The sequence below is a fragment of the Gymnoscopelus microlampas genome, assembly GCF_963454915.1.
Source record: "Gymnoscopelus microlampas genome assembly, chromosome: 4".
Classification (NCBI taxonomy): domain Eukaryota; kingdom Metazoa; phylum Chordata; class Actinopteri; order Myctophiformes; family Myctophidae; genus Gymnoscopelus; species Gymnoscopelus microlampas.
Window position 1 is genome coordinate 39243869 of NC_139941.1, and position 21484 is coordinate 39265352.

Below are 21484 nucleotides of genomic sequence, written 5' to 3' on the forward strand. Positions count from 1 at the left end.
CAGTTATTTGCCTGCATGTAGAAGACAAACTCAGTTATCCAGGTGTTATTCCCGATATGAAAATGTATGATATGTGCAGTTCCTGCAAATAATGTTTGAAGCACATACTATTTATAAAGTACACACGCTGTCTCTATAAATGAGTGAAGCCTGATTTATATTTTGGCGTACGACGGTGACACGCGCTGAAAGATCAGCTAGATTGGCTATTTTTGCCGCGTGACACAGTCGTACGACAGACAATAAATGAAGCATTAACCGCCATGTCTAATTATTGTTACATTCAATTTCTGTTTTCTCCACCAAATATTATATCAAGTACTTATATTGTACCTTGTTACAGTGGCTGTAATATCACTACTGTTTAGTAGTACCTTAGTATTATTTCTGAAGTATAGTTATGTGGGTGATTATTTTTCTTATTGATATATTAGTTCTTGTTTGATAGAAATAGAGAAAAACAATCAAGCTTCCCATTAACCTTTCCTCATGATTCAGATTTTTATTTGCAACCTGCATCATCACTTTATCAGATTCGATGTCAATCTTGTGTCCTTGCTTTGTTTGAAAGTGGCCTTCAGTCAAAAAAATAATAGAAAAAAAAAATGCATTTGGCACAAAGCAATCTATAGAATTAGCTATTTCCTAAGGCTTGACCGCTCTTGAACTTGGGTTCTTTTACCTACCATTGTAAATTAACAATTATTTTGCTTAAAGCATGTTATTTATATTCAGGTATTTTAATATGGATATTGCTTATAATGAAGTTAATTATGGTAAAGATAGAATACCATTTGATGCTTGGAAATGTAACATGTATATTATAAATATATATTGAATATTAGATCTGTTATTTCAGTTGAACGATATGACTTTAAGACATCATTGTAACTAATAATGTATGTTCAGAAACAATATGCAATAAAAAGATAAAAAGAGCAACCTTACCATCTACTATAAACTATTTTATTAATGATGTTAAATCATTCCTTTGGGCCATGAGCCAGAAACACTTTGTTTGCACTAAAATGTAAATCACAGAAAATGAATGTTCCTAATGTTTCTGTAGTACAGCACTTAAACAAGACTGATATATAGGCTATGCTTATTTCCATTATAAAGCCTGATTAATCTAAGGTTGCTCTTTTACGTCATTATTTATCTTTGTGCAAGACCTTCCTCAACTTTCTATTTTGTGATGTTTATAACCCAAATAAAATACATGGAATTTAAAAGCAGACCAAACAGTTGGTATTTCTTTTTTGAGGGATTGTCAGCAGAATGTTTGAGCATTTTGTTAAAATAAAAAACAATTGTACTGATCAATAAAAAACTATTTACTAGCTACTGATAGAATACTGATTTTCAGAGAATCAAAATTCCTTCATCTGTTAAAGTTACATTAGGCTAGTTGTGCTTCTAAAACATGAATACTGCTCAATTAATTTAGAGGAAGGAGACATTGCCCCCCAGTGGTAGAAATTTGACTTTTTAACTACAGTGCCAGCAAGCTGCCAGTTAATAAATACTGTATATGAACACAATCTATTTAAGACTGCAGAGATATTTTCCTGACCATAGTGGACCACAGAACGAACAGTATTCATAGAACAATCTTTACTTGGACAGAAAAAAAATGTAAGCAATACTTTACTCGAAATCCTTTGCCAATAGTGCTATATAAAGATTGACGTTGTTTTGGCATCCGAATACAAATCTAACAATATTGGATTATTTACATCAAGATAATTGAGTGATCATGCCAGGATATACAGACATAGTGGTATAATAATAAGACTTTTACCTGATAAGACTGAATACTGAGGATTGACTTATATTAGTTGTGTAGATTGAGCAGCAGCTAGTGAGAAAATTGAGACATTGCTTGCACATTGTTTTCCAAAATACCTTTTTGTTTTTCATCTACTATCCAAATGATTAAAAGAAAAAGTTTTAAAAAGAAAAAGTCAATTGCAGTGACTAGTCTACTACAGACATGTACATATTGATCGCTTTTCACTGTTATGCCACTATATATGTCTATGAATTGAATACCAAAGCCCTCATTGGAAACAAGTCCGCAAGGACTTTTATGAACGGACCTGTTAGACAAAGTATTTTAAATGTAAATGTGTTGTTTTACATTTGTTGCCTAATAAAATATTCAATCAATCAATCAATACCCAGTACGTATATAACCATTACATATAAATACCCACGGTACATGCATACATATGCGCTTTTACTATGAAAGATTTGTGACTTTTACATGTGCCTAACTTTGTTACTGTTGCTGCTACACAAATGGGGGTTTACTGCATCTTATCTTACATTTCAAAGTCAAAACACGTCCAAATTGCATACTATATGGAGTAAAACATAAAGAGAATCTAACACATCCTAAAATTAAATAAATGCATGTGAAGGTGCATTGGTGCAAACCCTGCCTGCACCAACATATCGTTTTATGTCTCGATTGTGATCTTCACCTTTGACTTTTTCAAACCAAAACTTGTATTGCTAACAGACAGACGAACAAACAGAGAATACCCATACAACTCTGTTGGCTGAGGTAAAGTAAAATCGGGAATGAAAGGGAGGTTGGGTGGTAATCCAAGTTAAGGATTTGGTTCAAATGAGCTGGATGTGAACTCTGAATCAGGTAAAGGTCCAAGGAAGGGTTTGGGATATAGGCTAGTTGTCATGACCATAGACTGTAAAAAATAGGGTCATGGACATGACCTGTAACAGTTTGCTCCCCTATGACCTAGGTCAGTGAATTTCAAGGACCACCAGTTTAGTATGTATTAGGCCACAGACCCCCATAACTCTGAGAGTGAACAAATAGAACCAAATGGACCCATACGCGTCCATTTGTACTCTTCATTTGTACACTTTCAGAGTTGCAGAACTTACAGACCTGTAAGGGTCCATTTGGTTCCAAACCATCGATCATTTTAGCTGGAACCCCCTCAAGGAACCCACTTTGAGAACCACTGACCTAAATGGTGTCTCATGATCAGGCACGTTGAAAAGACACCTGACAACAAGTCCATGTGTGTTTGGGCAAATGTGTTTGGCGGAGTTCTCATCTGTTTAAGACACTGCTATTCCATAATATTTGTCAGGCGCGGCCAGCCACTCTTTCATTCTAGTGTTTGACTGTTGGATTGATTTATTGATTGACTGAAGGACTACAGCTGGATAGCAAACCTCTTCACAGTTTATCGCTGACTCAAAGTATCTCTCTTGGAGGCAGTGGCAAGCACAATTGTCTTGAGTAAGTGAATGAACCAATAAAATTGTCATTTTATTGAACACAGCTTGGCTCTTGGTGCGGCCTGGTGAATTGGACGTATGCCAAACTGAGGAGGAGCCTGAGGCGAAATCAACACATTCTTTCTTTCTTTCTTTTCCCCACTCAGAAAATTGAGAGATACTGTATGTCTTCAATACCACAATATAAGGTGGTATAAGGTACAATATAAGAGTTTATTTGTCAAACTAGTCCTGAGGTCAAAAACTCTTGCCACAGACATTACAAGAATAGGGCTGAGGGTGAAACATAAGTCCAGAATCAACAATTTACTTACAGATGTGTTTGTTAGTCTGCTTGAACAGTAATACATATATATATATATATATTTTTTTTTTTAAATAGAAAAATCAAAAATCAAAAAAAGAAATGTTTTTTCAATCTTTTTTTTCTTATGATTGGGGAACCCTGTTTTAGGCCATGATGTTGGCGCTGCAGCTGGTCCCTGCTGCCCTGCGTGTTCACCTGCAGTGGCGTAGGGGACTGGATGGGCATGTGGGGCTGAGTCTGTGGGGGCAACTGGTCCCGGGGGGTGGCAGAGGGAGGGGTGCTAGTGGCAGTCAGGAGGGTGGCCCCTGGCCCCTGCCTGGACTGGGGCAGGGGCCACCCTTCTGACTGCCACTAGCGACCCCAGGCCGGCTGCGCGGGCCGGGCAAGGGTCTGGGTGGGGGCGGCAGAGTGGGGCTGTCCGGCAGTTGTAGTTGCTGCTGAAGGAGAAGAGAAAGAAGAACATGGCACTTAAGAACATGAATACTTTTAGTTAAACTGCATTTGTTTTTATTCACATAAATGTTTTTTATGTGAATAAGGGCGATGGGATTCTCTGATTTTTCAACCAAGGTGTAAATTGTGGTCATATTTAGAGGTGTACAGTAAATTATGTAGAAAGCAACTTAACCCATTGAGACCTGAAGCCGATTCTACATGTTTCCTAAATCTCAACAGTTTTCTGAAAAACGTATGTTTCTATATCAGTGGTGCTCAATCTTTTTCATGTCAAGGACCCCCAAAATGATATGTATTTGGCCGCGGACCCCCATCAAAATATGTTGTTCCAGGGACCCCCAGAAGTAAAGATTTGAGTTAGAAATGTTCGCTTTAAAAGTATTTATATTCAAAGATTTGCACACATTTTCACGATTTTTCGAAAATAGCAGATCTACAAGCTCATAGCGCGGCACTCGGTGCCGCGCTATGAGCTTGTATATCTGCTATTTTTGAATAGCCCAAAGTGTAAAATAATGCTTTTTAGCTCAAATCTAAAAATGACACAGTTCCAGGTCTTAATGGGTTAATAATTATGTAGCTGATTCCACGGCTAGCAAATAATTTCATGAAAGCACAGCATTTATATTCTGTATTTTACATTGTTGAGTCTGTATTGACTTACTGTGTATGTGTATGTGGGGGGTATTGTGCTCATGGTTGTACCTGTGCTTGAGGAGGGCACGGGTGTGAAAAGGAAGCCCTGGATCTGGCCGCTGGGCAACGATTCCTCCACGAGCTGCTGTCCAGGGCTGGGGATCACTGTCACTCCCTGTGGGATGATCTGCAGCTGGCCTGTGGCCTGGACCTGACCGTGGAGAGAGAGGATAGGATAGGAGAGAGACAGCCGACCATCAATACGACAGAACACACCAAGTACGGGTGAAACGCCATGGTAGAGAGAGGGGATAAATGAATTGATGAGGACTTGAAGGTACTGAATGAGACTGGATACCAGGAGGAGAATGAGGCACGTTCAAAATGCTGCTGCAGTTCACACTTGTGTTAGAGCTCTCTCTCTCTCTGGATAATTCTAGTAAATAGAAATGTCAACATTCAAACAGACAGGATAAATAATGAATGTTTTTTTGATATTGTACTCATTTAAAAGTCGGGACACATCGGCTTCATATCTGCTGATCCAGTTGAAGTAAAACAAAATGTCTATATAATAATAATGGTACTTCCAGTATATTAGCCAAGCCATTATATTGGTCGGGCTCAACATATGACAGCATCGATACAATTAACAACACAACCCTTCCACACGTCAACTATTACCTTAAATTCGTTATTATGTGTCCTATTGGTAAAAATTGGTAAAGATTTTAGGCCATGATGTTGGAGCTGCAGCTGGTCCCTGCTGCCCTGCGTGTTCACCTGCAGTGGCGAAGGGGACTGGATGAGCATGTGGGGCTGAGTCTGTGGGGGCAACTGGCCCTGGGGGGTGGCCAAGGGAGGGGTGCTAGTGCCGACCACGAGGGTGGCCCCTGCCTGGACTGGGGCAGCGGCCTGCTGCACCACGGGCTGAGCTGGGGTCTGGATGTGGGTGGCGGAGGGGAGCTGTCCGGCAGCTGTAGCTGCTGCTGGAGGAGAAGAGAAAGAAGATCATGGCACTAGCACCATAAATGCATTTAGACAAACTTGCAAAAGAGCTGTTATTAAAAGGAATGGTTTGAGCAATCGGATTGCAATCTAACCCCAATGTGTGCTGGGTGCATTTAGAACACCTAGATTCTAATGTGAATAAGGGCGATAGGATTCTCTGATTATTCCAGTCACATTTAACCCATTGAGGCCTGAGGTTCCGATTCTGCAAAATGTCTTCTAAATCCTAAACGTTTTTCTGAAAAACGTATGTTTCTATATGAGTGGTTTTCAAACTTTTTCATGTCAAGGATGCCCAAAATTATATGAATTTGGCCGCGGACCCCCATCTCAAAATATTTTGTTCCAGGGACCTCCCAGAAGCAAAGATTTGAGTTAATGTTTGCTTTCAAAGAATATATATATTCAAATATTTGCACACATTTTCACAATTTTTCAAAAATAGCAGATCTACAAGCTCGTAGCGCGGTATTGTGATCATGGTCATACCTGTGCTTGAGGTGGGCATGGCAGTACGAGCAACGGGTGTGAAGAGGAAGCCCTGGATCTGGCCGCTGGGCAACAAGGCCTCCATGAGCTGCTGTCCAGGGCTGGGGATCACCGTCACTCCCTGTGGGATGATCTGCAGCTGGCCTGGGGCCTGACCCTGATACTGGATCACTGTCAGCGTCAGTTGATCTTGCTGGGCCTCCTTGCTGGGACTCCTTGCTGTGGACTGTCCGCTGGCCGGACAGTCCACAGCTCCTGATGCAGCTTGCTTCTGCTGCTTCTGTGGCAGAGAGAGGATAGAGGACAGAGTAAGGGGGAAAGGAGAGAGGTGACAGTGAGGAGAGAGATTTCAGATAATAACACAAAGTACTGCTGAAACACCATGGTAGACGGGATAAATCCATTCACTGATGAGGTTTTGATTGTACTACATGAGACTTGATACAAGGAGAAGGAGAAAGAGGCATGTTCAGATGCTGCAGCAGTTCCAGCAGTTCACACTTGTATTAGAGCTCCCTCTACTGGATAAGTCTAGGGTTAGGGTTAGGGTTAAACAGCAAACAACATTCAAACAGATGAGCATAAATAATCATTCTAGCTATTTATTATATTATATTGATCATTAGCCTAGGTGAAGCAAAATTATATGGCCGTGTGCGCATTGTGCTGCCGCTTGCTGCAGGCACACTTTGTTTATTGTTTTAATTAAAGGTGTTGCGTGTGGCCATGATGACATCATTCACTCAATCACTGACTTACCCCCACAGTCTCTCCTCTCCCCCAGGCTGGCACACCTGCAGCAGATCTGAAATTGCTGCCGCCCCAATTACCAGTCTCTATAAAAGCCAGCCAGAGTCAGGTCCTCTAAAGACACAGACCCAGCAACAGCCTTGAATTTCACACCATTGATTATTTAGGCTAGAAAGCCATTTCTTTTAAGTTACTTAATTTATTTTAGTTTGGCCTGGGGATGGCGTTTAGTTTTCAGTTTAGTAGAACTTGGTTTTGTCAGTTAGGGAGGGGGGAGCAGCTTCGGCGTCCCTATAGGGGGTGGCCTGGTCCCCCCTCCATTCTATTTAGTTTGACCGGAATCTCCAGGCCTCCTTTTGGTTTCCCGATTTCAGTTTTGGTAAAGTACTTTATATTGTGTTTGTTCCTCAATGCTTAATTTTTGTTGTGGGACGTGAATACAAGCTATTTAAACTTTGCCAATCTTTTGTGGTGTCCATCCTTATGTTGGGGTCTCCAATTTGAGCCACTGTTTTGTTGAATTGTTTGGAGCCCGTAACATAATGGGGGCTCGTCAAAACATATTTTTCTCTAATTATTAAATAAAATCAGCTATATTTTGTTGGTGTGCACATTTAATTTAAAGGTTTGCATTTATTTTGTCCACCGTAAGACTTAATTTGGGCTATCTTTTGTTTGCAAAGTATTTCAGTATTTCCTCTTAGTTTAACTTAATTTTACTGAGTTTCTGATAATATTATGGGATGTGGACCATATGGGAGCGTTTTACTGTCCTGTCCATGGCTGTGCAGCGCCTCTGTGAGCTCCTGATCTACGCTGTAGTCTGGGAACAGGATCATCCAAAGAGATCTCACACAGAGGCAGTGTTAATTTTGACAGACAAATTCTGATTTAGTCTTAGTCTTTTGAATAAAACACCATTTAGTTTTAGTCCTATTTTAGTCTTATGAAATGGTTTAGTCTTAGTCGACTAAATATCAAAACCTTTGTCTTTCAGGCTTAGTCGACAAAATGAACACTGCACAGAGGGATCTGGTGGACATCTTGTTGGACCTGTTGTCTGTCCTGCATGGTGGACTACTGGTGTCAGCAGAACGTCAAACGCAACCGCGTCCTCATGGAGAAGAGTCTGAACAATCTGGCCGAATGTGTCGCTGTGCTCGGCCAAGACCTTTCTCCAGAGGTTCTGGTGGACTTGGTGCACAGAATCATGATACACCTGGATGTCTCGATAAAAGACATGAGAGGCTTCACCCTGTAGAACGTGGTGCAGGAGGGACGCCATGCACTTTGGCGGGGGCAAGAGTCCCGGGGACAAGTAGGTTATGATATCTGCCAACGCGATAGAGAAGAGTCCACCCTCCACCATGATGCTTGCATAGTTGAACTCTCCTCTTGACCACATTTCCTGGACAACGGGATGGACAGAGGGCTGCGTCGATGATTGGGTATTAGACATATCGCAGACCATGTATGTGTTGGATTGCGTGGGCCGCTCCTCAATTGTGAGAGCATACATTAGCAGCTCTGCCTCCAGTTTAGAGAAGTCCTCCTCATGCTCAGTCTCCTCTGCATCTGACGGCTCAAAAGCATCTTCACAATGGTTATTGCATCCGATGTACGTTCCACCAAGCGCCTAGATTCCATTGACCAGCTTCCCCCATTTTGGAGCCAATCTTGATCCCGGAGATCTGGAACACACGTTTGTGGTTTCGCCATCCTAGGATAATTCATTCCTCCTCCTCCTCACCTCGTCCACGCCCACAATCACGTTCAGAATCAAATCAATCACCTGAAGCACTTTTTTTAAATGTTGAATCCCATCAGCAGCAACAACACACAGACCGCTCGAGCTGCCCCTCAAATATGCAATCGTGCAACCATCAGCTCCGTTGACTCTGTTCAACACTCTAGGGAGGTTCTTCTTTTCGGGGCGGTTCTCCTTCCCAGGGCTGGTGTCATCAGGACCTCTCATTCCAGATGCTGTCCCCGGGCCGGTCCAGCTGTGTGTGTCGGGTTCATTCCCTGGCCAAGACCTGCTGCTGCCGCTGTCTGCTCCACTACAACCCCCACCTAACATCAGAAACATATTTCACTTTCAACCATGTTTGGGGTAATTTTAACATCTACTCTGGGTAGACGTTAAAATGATCCAAAACATGTTTGAAAGTGCTACACGAACACGGGCCAATTGTGTTCGTGTAGACGCTGGACACAGCCGGATGCACCATGGTGGATTTGAACCCACAACCTCCGTGGTGGTGGGCAGGGACTTTACCACTGCGCCACACGAGCGCCCCCGGCTCACATTGAATTCAACGCATTCCATCAAATCTTCGGCTCCAGTTTGCCTCCCAGTGCAGAGGAAGTGATGTGACCCTCCTCCATGGACAGACTCTCCACCTCGAGCAGCATGGCCTCCATGTGCAGACTGTTAGTTCCTTTATCTATTTTGGGTCATGATTTTTTTTACCTTACCATTCAAATATCACGGTAGCATAGAGAAAACGTAAGAGCAAACGAAAGAAAATGAACTATCACAAAGCTTCAAATATTACACTTTAGAACAAACTAAACAAAAAGAAACGACATTTCGGCTTACATTAATTTTTTGAACGTAAACAATTAGTATACCTTATACTAAATATATTATAACAAATACACTAGTTTTATACCATCACTATTTAGAGTTCCCTTTTTTTACATTTGTATTTAAAAAAAATATATAAGTATGCATTTCAATAACACGCTTTCTATATAATATGAAGTGATTGCCTCATACATACAATATATGCATTCAAATACACATCCATAAACATACATTTTTAAATAGTATATGCGCATATGTACATATGCGCACACACACACATGAATACACACATTCATCCTTTCACTTATCATATTGATACTATATATTTATCAATTACCTTTTGATCCACAGGTGGACTGTCCTCCTCGGCCAGGTCATCCTCAACGGGCGGAATGCCCTTCACACGTGCAGGGAACCATATTGGACCCTTCTGAAGTCCCTTTGTAAAGTGGCAGCTGCACACTCTAGAATTGCCATTGGGCTGTTTCCGGTCTCCACGCCTGAAAGGAAATGATAATGCAGCCCCAATAAGTATATACATGGGGTAGGGGTAGGCATGATGAAGTAATCATATAAAAAACGTACAGTTATATATGTACAGCAATTACATGTCTAGCTACAGTTATTGTTAGAGCTGTAGATAAAAATATATGTGTGTGTGTGTGTGGATGGGTGAAGGGAACGGGGGCCTGAATGTGCCGTGTTTGCTGATGTACCCCTAAACTTCCAAAACGATACTCAGCGGTGAGTCAAACCTACTATGATTTATTGTCAATGCTTTGGTCGGTTGGTTGTGTTCAAATGTCTTAGCGGGAGCTAACCAAATGGGCAAATCTACAAGCTTGGAAACGGGAAATGAGTTTATATATTCACTTAAAGTGAGTTTGGTTTTGATTAGAAAGTATTTGATTTATGACTTTTGCTTTATGTATTGAAGTACTGACACTTATTTTATAAAGAATAATTCAATTATTTATTCAATGAAATATATTTTATTTTTCCTATGGGAATTAATGCATGCATGCTATGAAATGAGAATGTAATCATGATTTGATTAAATTAATATTTAATCATGTTGAAAAGAGAATTTAATTATGTTGTACAACAGAGAATTATGTTTATAGATTACTGATTGCATTGATTTGATTCTGTATGTTGAAAAGAGAACTATTTCAATATATATCTTTATGTTAACCTGCAATCTGCCTCTGTCTATCATTCATTGGTTTTTCATACACGTTGAGCTCCCAGCCGAACCTGCTCATTTCTGGTTTTAAGCAGTCAATTTATCAGTCTAACTATGGCAATCTTTAAAAGCTATCCTTACGTACTTGCTAAACACACACATTACTTCAGCGTGGACATAAAGGCATGCAATCTGCCTTTTCAGAGAGATCGTATAGATAGCGATACAGCAAGTGTGTGTGTGACGCTTTGGACTGTATTGACTGTCAATACAGTCCGTGTGCCTGTGTATAGCCTGGCCCTATATTGTAGGCTACTAGATGTGAGGGCTGTGTAGTGGCCCGAACCGAGTGTACACACACACACACACCACACCACACCACACCACACCACACCACACCACACCACACACACACACACACACACTTAAATGTTCAAATATTATTGTTTTGGGGGGTCCCCTGACTCCCCTCCCCAGTTCAAATATGATTATTATTTTCGGGGGTCGCGGCCTGAAATGGTTCAGAACCACTGTCATAGATGACTGACAGACTGGCCGTCCAAGTACTCTCAACATCATCAGCTGGTTCTTGAGATCCACATGGGAACAGTGTAGCTCCAATGTGGTGCCTGTGACGTCATTTATCTATGACGTCAGTTGTCTGACAGGATGACATGCCTCCAAATTTGAGCAAAGGTTTCATCCTGATCTGAGCCAGTCCCCATCCTGCAGAGCCACAACACAAGCAACGTTACATACGCCAGTGGTTCTCAAACTTTTTAATGTCAAGGACCCCCAAATTGACACTTATTAGTCTGCGGACCCCCATTTGAAAATATATGCCAAGGCCCCCCTATAAGAGAAGACTTTTACGTCTCTAGCAGTGATTCATTGATCATTTACCATTTTAATTTCAAGGACCCCCAGTTTGACATGCATTATAGGCTATACGCAGGGTTGAGCTCTAGGGGGTACGGGGTTCTGAGACTGTGGGGGCTGGGGGCTCGCGCGTGCTCCACATGCACTCACCGTCAGCGGCGGTCGTTAACACCTTAAAGTTTAAACAATAGCCTCTGAAGGTTCGCGCCGTCAGTGGCGAGACATTCTCAATAGCGTCTACCTGGCTGCTTTGCTTTGCATAACATTAGGCTACTGGAGAAAAGCCATGGACTTGAATTGAATGTGCACTGCAGAGTGTGAGGGGGATTGCTTAGCAGAGCACCCAGTTCTCTGAGACAAGACAAAGACAAGGTGTCTGATTATTTTAACTGCTTATGTGTGGGTGAGTCTATGTAAAGGGATTTTATATAAAACTAAAAGGAAAATAAAAGAATTGATTAATTGAAACAAAAATAAAAACAACAAATTAACAATGCAACAAAATAATAAGAAATATAAATACATTAATAATCACATGTTGAATACAGTATTAGTAAGTGGCTATGTGCACATGCCTGCGCACGTGCGCGCGCACGTGACGTCATAAAATACAGTACCCTTAGTTCAAAAATCCACAGCTCACCACTGGCTATACGGACCCCCATTTAATAGCATTTCTATCTCTGGGACCCCAATTTCTATTGTAAAATCAAGGTTAATTCAACTCAGAGAGTGTACAAATGGAACCAAATGGATTTGGTTCCATTTGTACACTCTCTGAGTTACAAACCCATAAAGGTCAATTCGGTTCCTAACAATCTATTTGGCTGGGGTCCCCGGACCCCACTTTGAGAACCAACGACATACGCATCATCATGACCTTATGTTTAGAATCCAGCGTCTCCTCGCAGAGCTCCCCAGACTCTTGGGGAATCGGTGGAAATGGCATTTATGGACGCCAGCGCGGTGGTTGCAGTCAGGAACGAAGCACGCTGGCATGTTACATACACCTATATACACTCACACATCACACACACACACACTACAATTACAATATGTTACGACCAACTCTGTGGTTACGACACTCATATTGATATTAACAATACAAACACTGTATCAAAAGGCTATGCGTTCAAGAAGAAAACAACTAAACTGATGCTGTCGCTAGCTTAGTAGGGAGGAAGTAGTGTTGCCAGATTTCGCAAGAGAAACAAGCGAAAGCGAAAGTTTTACCACTTTAAATCAGCTATTTGAAAATAGCAGCTTGCAGATCTGGTATTTTCAAAAAATATTGGGGAAAACATTGAAATATTTTGAATATTTTTGAAACATTTGAACAACACTATGGGGGTCCCTGACACAAAGCATTTTCAGATGGGGGTCCACGGACAAATACATTAAACAAGCTCAGTGCTTTTATGATTCTTCCAGTTGTAGACCTCGTATTGTGAATTTGTACTTCCATGTACTGTTGTTCTCATGTCTTACTAAATAAAGTACATCAATCAATCAATCATCAATCCAGGGTCCTTGACATGGGAAAAAAAACATTAGGTAGCAAGCCCAATTACATAAGCAACTACACTTTAGAAAGCCAAAATAAAACCAAAGCCCAAAAGAAGCCCAAAAAACAGCAACCCACAAAAAGTTACTTTACAGAAAAACAAGCCCAAAGTCGCTTATAATAAGCTGACATGGCAACGCTGGTAGGAAGTGGCTGTCATTCTCAATGGTTTATGGGATACGTAGTTCGTTTTCGAATTCGAATTATCAATATTTTTCGTCCCGCATCTTTTGGCTGGCCTGTCATGATTCATCTGTAGTAGTATAGCTTGGTTGGAACTTCCAAGCTTAAAATTATTTACATGAATACTTTCATCATCATCTATATCCTCGATAGTATAGTGGTCAGTATCCCCGCCTGTCACGCGGGAGACCGGGGTTCAATTCCCCGTCGGGGAGGAAAATCTTTATTCTATTAATTGAGTACAAACTACAAAGGAACGCAATGGAAACAAGCCATAGGCGTTCCTGTGTTTAAAATCCACTTAGCTGACCATGTATTGAGCTGTACTTTCCTGTGCTTTTTTTTGCTAACTGCTAATAAAGTATTCAAGTAGCCGCTAAAGTGCTGCGCAACACACACACACACACACACACACACACACACACACACACACACACACACACACACACAGTGTGCGTATCACATATCATGGAAAACAAACAAACAAACAAACAAACAAACACAACTTTACCTACCCCTACCCCCCCTATTTCTTTTTCCTCTCTTGTACATATTTTTCACTCTTCATACCAGTAACCTGTAAACAAGCTCAGTGCCAGAGACGTGCACTCGAAATTTTGCGGATATTCGTCGGATTCGGGTACTTTTTTACCCGTTTTTTGTTACTTTATTTCGGTTTTAGGGTTAGGGTTAGGGTTATAGATATATAATAAAAAAAATATTTAAAAAAACTTTTTTTAATATTTTTTTTTATTGGTGGCTTTGGATAAAACATTGGTGGCTATAGCCACCGAAGCCCCCGCCTAACGACGCCACTTATTCTTCTGTATAATGAGTACTTTTACTTAAGTAAAGAAATTGAGTACTTTTCCCACCACTGCTGCTGACACAGAGAGAGAGCGAGAGAGAGAGAGAGAGAGGGAGAGGGAGAGAGAGATATATATAGGCTCCTGCTTGACAAGTAATTTCAAATTAACAGAGCATATATATATATTTTTTGTCCATACATACCTAATCTGTCTCAAACAATTGGTCCGTGTTCTGCGTGCATTCACTGCGTTCAGTTGTGCCCTCAGTTAGGTTTCGATAGTGTATAATATACTTCGTTTGCCGGGCGGTATGGCGCACACAAAAAATAGCCGATCAACAAGCTCACAATGCCTGGCGTTGCGAAGCGTTGTGAGCTTGTAAATCAACTATAATTCTGCGCGAGCACTGCACGGCACGGGGCTCAATTAAGTAAGCTTTACTGCAGGTGCGAGGCCAACGGGCGCACGCAGGGGTTACAGTTTACAGTCAGAGGAGACAAGGGCACTTTTTACCCACAGACAAAAGGGCAGGGGCTCAAGCCCGCTTTGATGTCTATGTGTGCACGTGCATGCTCAGTGCTTAATGAGTCTCCCAGTTTAGTAGACCTTGTATTGTGAATTTGTACTTCCATGTACTGATGTTCTCATGTTTTACTAAATAAAGTACATCAATCAATCAAACACATATCATGGAAAACAAACAAACAAACAAACAAACAAACAAACAAACACAACTTTACCTCCAACGTGACGTCAGACGCAACGTGCGCAGCCGACAGTCTGTTATTTGTTATTACTACAACAACCGTGAGCCTTTGGCAGCATCACGCCACTGCGCATGCGGGTTGCGCAGGTCTCCTCGTGATGACAGCAGATGACAGCTAGCTGTGTGTTCGCCACTGCAGAGAGATAGAAGCCTCAGCCAGGGAGACAGACGACCCGTTCTGCTGTCTACTGGAGGAAACCCTTCACTGTTCTGTGGGAAATCTGGTGATCAGTGGCGTTTTAAACAAACTGTGTACATCCAATAGAAAATAGCTACACGTGGTAAGTTGTTAAATTAACTAAAAGCACGTCGCTGGCCTTCCATCAGAGAGTGAGAGAGAGAGAGTGCAGTCTGTAACATTAGCCAGGCTAACGTAGCAATTTTAGCTTACCTTGTTTTTTAGCTAGCTAACCTTAGCTATAGCTTTGGTTAACGTTAGCAGGGTGATGTTAGGTTAGCCAGTTGACTCATCATCTTAACAAGCTAATGTTTTCGATCCTCCCCAGCTTTGGTTGACAGGCAGTACAGGTGGGCTGCTAACATCATGTTAACGTTAATCTGACGTAGTAGCACTTTGATTTGATATTCGTTATAAACCACCTCCTCAGCCACCATCATAGCTGGCTAATGTTAAGTTAACTCAGCTCATTTTTCTGACGGGCTGGTGGCACAAATACATCACTGGTGTGGGGCTTAAATAAACTAACACGGATGATAAGGGGAATCCGATATAGGTCACTCAGCGGTAAACATTTTTCTTATGAAGTGTTTACCAGCCTCAGTCTTCCTAAAGTCATCGGATCATATCATGTACCCCTACTCCCGATTTAGGCGGGGCAGCGTGTGTTATGGTTTAATTTATGCTCATATGAAGACGCATTTACATTTAATTTAAGCCAATAAACACTGGGCATGATGTAGTTAAACCAAAGATATGCCTAAATACATATTATAATGTTATAACCCTAACGTTATTGCTGCCAACTTCAAATTATGACATGATGATCATTGCTATGAATTGTACACCTCAAACGTGAAAAAAAATACAACCAATATCTTGCCAGATATTTTGCTACGCCAAGCAAAGCTTCTGTTGTAGTGTGACTGCTGTCCACTGTCTTCAATACTTGAATATGTCATTTGTTGTTAATGTTGCTTGTGTCTTGTTTGTGGTGTGTTGACTTTTTGTCCGTTTTATAAGAGAGAGAGTTAAAGTGTTTATTTTTTACATTTAATATGTTTGAGAAATACTTTATTCATTAATAAAATAGTCAGTATTGCATAAATATTAAATAATTTTGCTTGGATGTATAACAAGAATTCACTCTTATTGTAGGGAAAGCCCAACCATTGCCAGGGGTTCTCATTGCTTTGTTTGGAATGTTGTCATTTACTTAGTAGGAGCATGTCTTGGAGGTCACTGAGCTCCATACATTTAAGCTTTCCCATATCTGATATATATGGATACAAATACATTCACTTTATAAATTATATATCCATGATGTTTTGGCCCAGTAGGCCTATCAAATGGATACAAAATTATCTGTAAAGTCAGCCATTTACCACCTGTGCCTGCTGATCAAACATATTCTTTAAGTTCTCTTCTTGGCTGACATCCAATGTCCACTGAAGTGAAGTCCTCATCTTCTCCCACCTTTAGTCATTTTCAAGTCTTTGGAGATTGGTGAAATTTAAGAAAACCAGAAACTCAATCAGGACTATCACCAAATGATAGTCAGAAACATTCACACATTGAATTGATATCACGGTCTTCTCTACAACTCTGAAAGAGATTACTTTCTAATATCAGCAAGTCACTTCTTAACCTCTTAAACCATCCGTTCTTAGTAAAAAACGGACCTTGGACCGCTTTTATCCCTCCACACAAAATCTCTTTGCCAAAAATAGCAGATCTACAAACTCACAATGCACGTTGTGAGCTTACAGACAGACCTGCTATTTCTGACTAATGTTCCCCCAAGAATAAGGATGCTGTGGTTCAAGTGGTTAAAGACGGGGGTGTACTGGCAGAACGCTAGCAAGCATTTTATTTTACCTTATATGTGATTCATTTTACTTTAATAAATTGTAGGAAACTCGTTTGTATAGAAAAAAGTACTAGTTTTAGCTTAGTTTTAGTCTTTGTAAATCCTCTCAAGGAAGATGCCTTGAGCTGAAACGAAAAAGTTTTCTTTGAACAAAGTGTCTTTCTCTTCTTCGACTGTGGCTGAGGCATTCTTGTTGCGTGCAGGTAGGATACTGGCAGCACTGGACAGCAGTACTGTAGCCAAAATGCTGTGTTGCTTATATACCGTGTGTGTGAGGAGTGAGGACACATTTGCACACTGTAAACCCATCATGCAAAGTAGCCATTGGGGCTCATGAATCGAGGGGAACACGTTCTAGTGTGCACGCGCGTGCACATCCATGCATGTGCGTGCGCGTGATCCTGCCCAAAAAAATGGCGGAACACTTGTGGTGTCGCGTGAAGCGACAGTGACCAGTGCACCCCTGGTTAAAGAGCAACTACCCCGTTTTAGATAGCACACACCTTCACTTGTCTTGGACTTGTCTGCTCCCACTCACTTGGTGCCTCATTTTAAGTATGTCATTGTCAGGTAACCCACCCAGTCGCATGACGAGTGGATAATGGCATAGGATTTTAAAGTGTCCATAGTGGTGGCAGTATAGAGAGACCCATCTCTGTTTACTTTACTTTGATTGGTCCGCTGCCATGTTTTGATTGAAAAGGCCACTTCTCTCCACTGATTCAGAATACCAGGTACTGGGAAGGCCTGTTTTAACCCATTTAGACCTGTTAGACGTATAAGTTGTTATAACTTTCAAGCTGGAAACGCCTCTGTGTCATTTTAGTTGTTTCTATATCGCTGTTGTTGGGCAGAAACCTCTTATCTGCATATTCTAACCTCTTGTGTATTTTTTTGTAAATGAATGCACTACTGGATCATACTACATTACAGCGTCACACAAAAGCATAACAAATAGCAGATCTACAAGCTCAAGCTTGTAGCATATATGAGGTTTCCACCCAACAGAGATGATGTATAGCAACATTTTTTTAAAAGTCTTTCAGAAAACGTTTTAGAATCAGCCTCAGGTCTGAATGGGCTAAATTGAGTGCCAACTCTGCCAGGCCATTATGTCAATGCCCCTCTGGGAGCGCACCAAGATGGTATGGATTGCACTGTACTCCAGAGGCACGGAGTAATGCGCAATGTCACAGACCTTTTCAACATGTATAGAGGGCAGGGTTTCTGTCATTTGCATTGAGAAACGGGAGTCCTCCGCTTTTGCAATGTCAGTCACCCTTTGATTTGACAGCTTAGGAGGCGCATCACTGAAAGGATGTATTCAGTGATTGCTTTTATATTGTTAACACAAAATGTCCAACACATGTGTTTTGAATTGAATCTTTTTTTCCCTTAACCCATTTAAGACCTGAAGCCGATTCTACATGTCTCCTAAATCTCAACAGCATTCTTAAAAACGTATGTTTCTATATCAGTGGTTCTCAAACTTTATCATGTCAAGGACCCCCAAAATGATATGTATTTGGTCGCGGTCCCCATCTCAAAATATTTAGTTCCAGGGACCCCCAGAAGCAAAGATTTGATTTAAAAATGTTTGCTTTAAAACAATATGTATTAAAAGATTTGCACACATTTTCACGATTTTTCAAAAATAGCAGATCTACAAGCTTGTAGCGCGGCACTCGGTGCCGCACTATGAGCTTGTATATCTGCTATTTTTGAATAGCCAAAGTGTAAAATAATGCTTTTTAGTTCAAATCAAAAAGTGACACAGATGCGTTCCAGGTCTGAGTTAATACATCTTAATCAGATATCAACAACCTAGATGTTTCTGATAATGATTAGGTCTGTAAAATACTTGTACAACTCAGTTTGACATGAACATAATATAATACAAGTTTATAAATCATCATTATACATGACCCTGTTTAGCATACTGTAACAGTTTCAGAACAATCATAGTGATATTTAATTTGATACATCCAACAGTCTTGGCTCTGTGATTTATTGTACCCCTCCCTGACGTACCATGGAACACAGGCAAAGATTCTTTATTGGATTATTTTTTTGTTTGTTTGTAATTCTTTCTGTCTTGGTTTGTAAGTACTGTAGTGTAAACCGTTTTATATAATGACAAAGCTAGTTAACCTACTGTTGCAGCTACTTCCTCAGCTCAGATGTCTTGCTCATGTTATTAACACATTTCAATATCGTTTACACGTGCGCATACTTCTAGTTGCATTGCATTGAATTCACGTTGCATTGTGGGATCTGATCTTGGACCCTAATCACCCTGTGTTGGAACATTTGTAGCTCAGGTGTCACACTCACGTTTATGCTCTTTAATTGTGTGTAATAACGAGGCTACACGCAATCCTCTTCACAGAAAGCTCTCCATTTAACTGAAGGTGATATTATGGGAAGTGAAAAGGGGACATTACCTCTGAAATACAAGTACCTATCAAAGTGAAACCTTTATGGATATCTATATATATAAACTGTTGGTTCTACTGTGTGTGTGTGTGTGTGTGTGTGTGTGTGTGTGTGTGTGTGTGTGTGTGTGTGTGTGTGTGTGTGTGTGTGTGTGTGTGTGTGTGTGTGTGTGTGTGTGTGTGTGTGTGTGTGTGTGTGTGTGTGTGTGTGTGTGTGCAAGTACTTGCTTGTGCACATGCGTGTCTTCATGTTGTGGGTAGTGTACCAAACAACTTCAAAGCATTGCTTTGTGATTTTCAGCTGCATCATTTCCTAACTCCCACCCCCTTGTCCTTTGCATTGTTACAGCTTTCACATAATGTAATGTTTAATTTCTGGGCCAAAATGACCACAAATGGTTATGATTTAGTAAAGTTGCATCCCAAAATAGTATATTTTGTACTAGCTTTTATTCATGCACATTTGGTTTTAATGTTGTCTTGTTGACATCGACATTCATTTTAAACATTTAAATCCAGAAGTTGAAAATAAATAGTTGATCAATTACATTTTTCACATAACTCTGAAGGTTGAGAACTGAGAGCATTCCCACCCAGCCTCTGTGGGCTGGTTTCTCTTCTGCTTTAGAGTTCCCCAATCCTTTTCCATGTCTGACTCACCACAGGTAGGCCTGTGACTGTAGCTGATTGATCTCGCTTTGAAATGAGGGGGCAGAAGAAGGCTTTTAAAACACAAGAAGTGCTATCTATGCCACTAGCTGCTTTTTATAAGTGTAGCTAGTCTTTCAACTTCCGTTTTGTTTTAGGAATGCAGTTGGCTTCAAGAACATGCAACTGCATGCTTGCATGCACAAGCACTGATGCACACAGGCACTGATATATTGGTCCATCAGTCACTAATCATCAGTTTACAACATTCATAAGATGGATGACAGAGGGAAACTGTCAAATTAAACCTTGCTCTGTAGGAGTATGTGAAGAAAAACTCCACAAAAATACCTATTGTCCCTTTTCTAAGGGATATAAATGCTCAGCTTGCCTGGTTGTATTTTGGTAATATGCATAACCTTTTCGGTTTGTGCTAGCCATGCCGTTATGGTTGTTGTCTGGTTTCTTATAACAATGTTGACAGTGTGGACTGGCACAGTTTTGCCAGTATCTTCCCTTTCACCTCCCAGTATCCACAGTCTAGTCTGTGACCCATGTTAGCAGAGCCACAAAGAACTTTCTGTGTGCCGGATTCTGCGGGAAATCATTTAAATTTCATGCGGCCAGTCTTGTTTGAGTGTCCTGGCTATAATATATTTGGGAAAGGAGAAATGTGATTTGCATTTTCTGATGTGTGTGTGTGTGTGTGTGTGTGTGTGTGTGTAATGACACCAGTAGCTTGTGAAGAAAGCCTCTGAGGGGATAGGGGGGCCTCACTATTGTTGAGATGCCAGAGTGTGAAGCACACTGAATGCAGACACTCGCTTCCCTTGTATGAAGTGGACATCGTGATGATGAGTGAGCTTGGAATCTATAATATAAAATCCTGAATGTTAATTGTTAATTTAACTCTGAGAGTGTGCAAAATCTACAAATGGAACCAAATTGATTATTAACACTCACTGTACAGGACACAGGACCTTTTTTTACAGGCAGTTTGCACATTTATGTTTTTGATTTACATAATCTGCTATATTGAATCTCCAGTGCCCATGGTACTTCATACTGCACCTTTATTTCTTACCTGAAAAGAGCCTATGGAAAACTGAACTTGTGTCAGTTATGTTTTAAATCTTTGCAGTGGTTTAAAATGTTTAAGCTTTGTTCTATCATCTATGGTAAAACATCCTGGTTCCTGTTGTGTTTTTTGTGTTTTTGTTTCTTTAGGCTAGGCTAGCCACAGGGCTCTAGGGATGGCAAGGTTGTTCTGGCCGTCTGTCCAACATTTTGGTCCCAATCAAGATATATCTAACAGTACTATTGACTGGATTGCCATGGAATTTCCTGTGTCCCTTCGTGCCCCCCCTGAGGACGAACCCTACTGATTTTGGTGACCAGATCCATGGCCTCATTATGGTGTGGCAACTTGGCTCAATTGGCATTACTTT

The 21484-nt window shown here is 40.9% G+C and overlaps 2 protein-coding genes across 10 annotated transcripts in view; one reads left to right on the top strand and one right to left on the bottom strand.

The window, feature by feature from the left end:
* Positions 1–3265: 3265 nt before the first annotated feature.
* LOC311043017 (uncharacterized protein) lies at positions 3266–14399 on the bottom strand. 5 transcript variants are annotated; one of them, XM_084054141.1, is made up of 7 exons: positions 14342–14399; positions 12464–12593; positions 9856–10018; positions 6179–6458; positions 5363–5667; positions 4748–4889; positions 3266–4023 (listed from the first exon to the last, which is right to left on the bottom strand). In XM_084054141.1, the coding sequence occupies exons 2-7, from the start codon at positions 12580–12582 to the stop codon at positions 3938–3940; spliced, it is 1095 nt and encodes a 364-aa protein (XP_083910267.1). In that variant the 5' UTR covers positions 12583–12593; positions 14342–14399; the 3' UTR covers positions 3266–3937. The 5 variants fall into 5 exon arrangements, with proteins under 5 accessions (XP_083910267.1, XP_083910269.1, XP_083910266.1 ...); XM_084054143.1 differs by lacking the exon at positions 14342–14399 and having other exon boundaries at positions 3266–4020; positions 12464–12747; XM_084054140.1 differs by lacking the exon at positions 14342–14399 and having other exon boundaries at positions 3267–4023; positions 12464–12747.
* Positions 14400–15026: 627 nt separating this feature from the next.
* Positions 15027–21484, top strand: part of gapvd1 (GTPase activating protein and VPS9 domains 1) — a 50654-nt gene continuing 44196 nt past the window's right edge. For all 5 annotated transcript variants that reach the window (XM_084055253.1, XM_084055255.1, XM_084055254.1 and 2 more), the window contains exon 1: positions 15027–15186. The gene's annotated coding sequence lies outside the window, so the exon portion shown is untranslated. The remainder of the gene's footprint in view (positions 15187–21484) is intronic.

Excerpts from the sequence above, each read along its gene's own strand:
- LOC311043017 (XM_084054141.1), bottom strand. The coding sequence starts at position 12,582 with ATGCCAGCGTGCTTCGTTCCTGACTGCAACCACCGCGCTGGCGTCCAT. Across the intron at positions 6,459-9,855 it reads GTCCACCTGTGGATCAAAAG|AAGCAGCAGAAGCAAGCTGC; the intron begins GTAATTGATAAA and ends TCTCTGCCACAG. Across the intron at positions 4,890-5,362 it reads CACATAATAACGAATTTAAG|GTCCAGGCCACAGGCCAGCT; the intron begins GTAATAGTTGAC and ends CTCCACGGTCAG.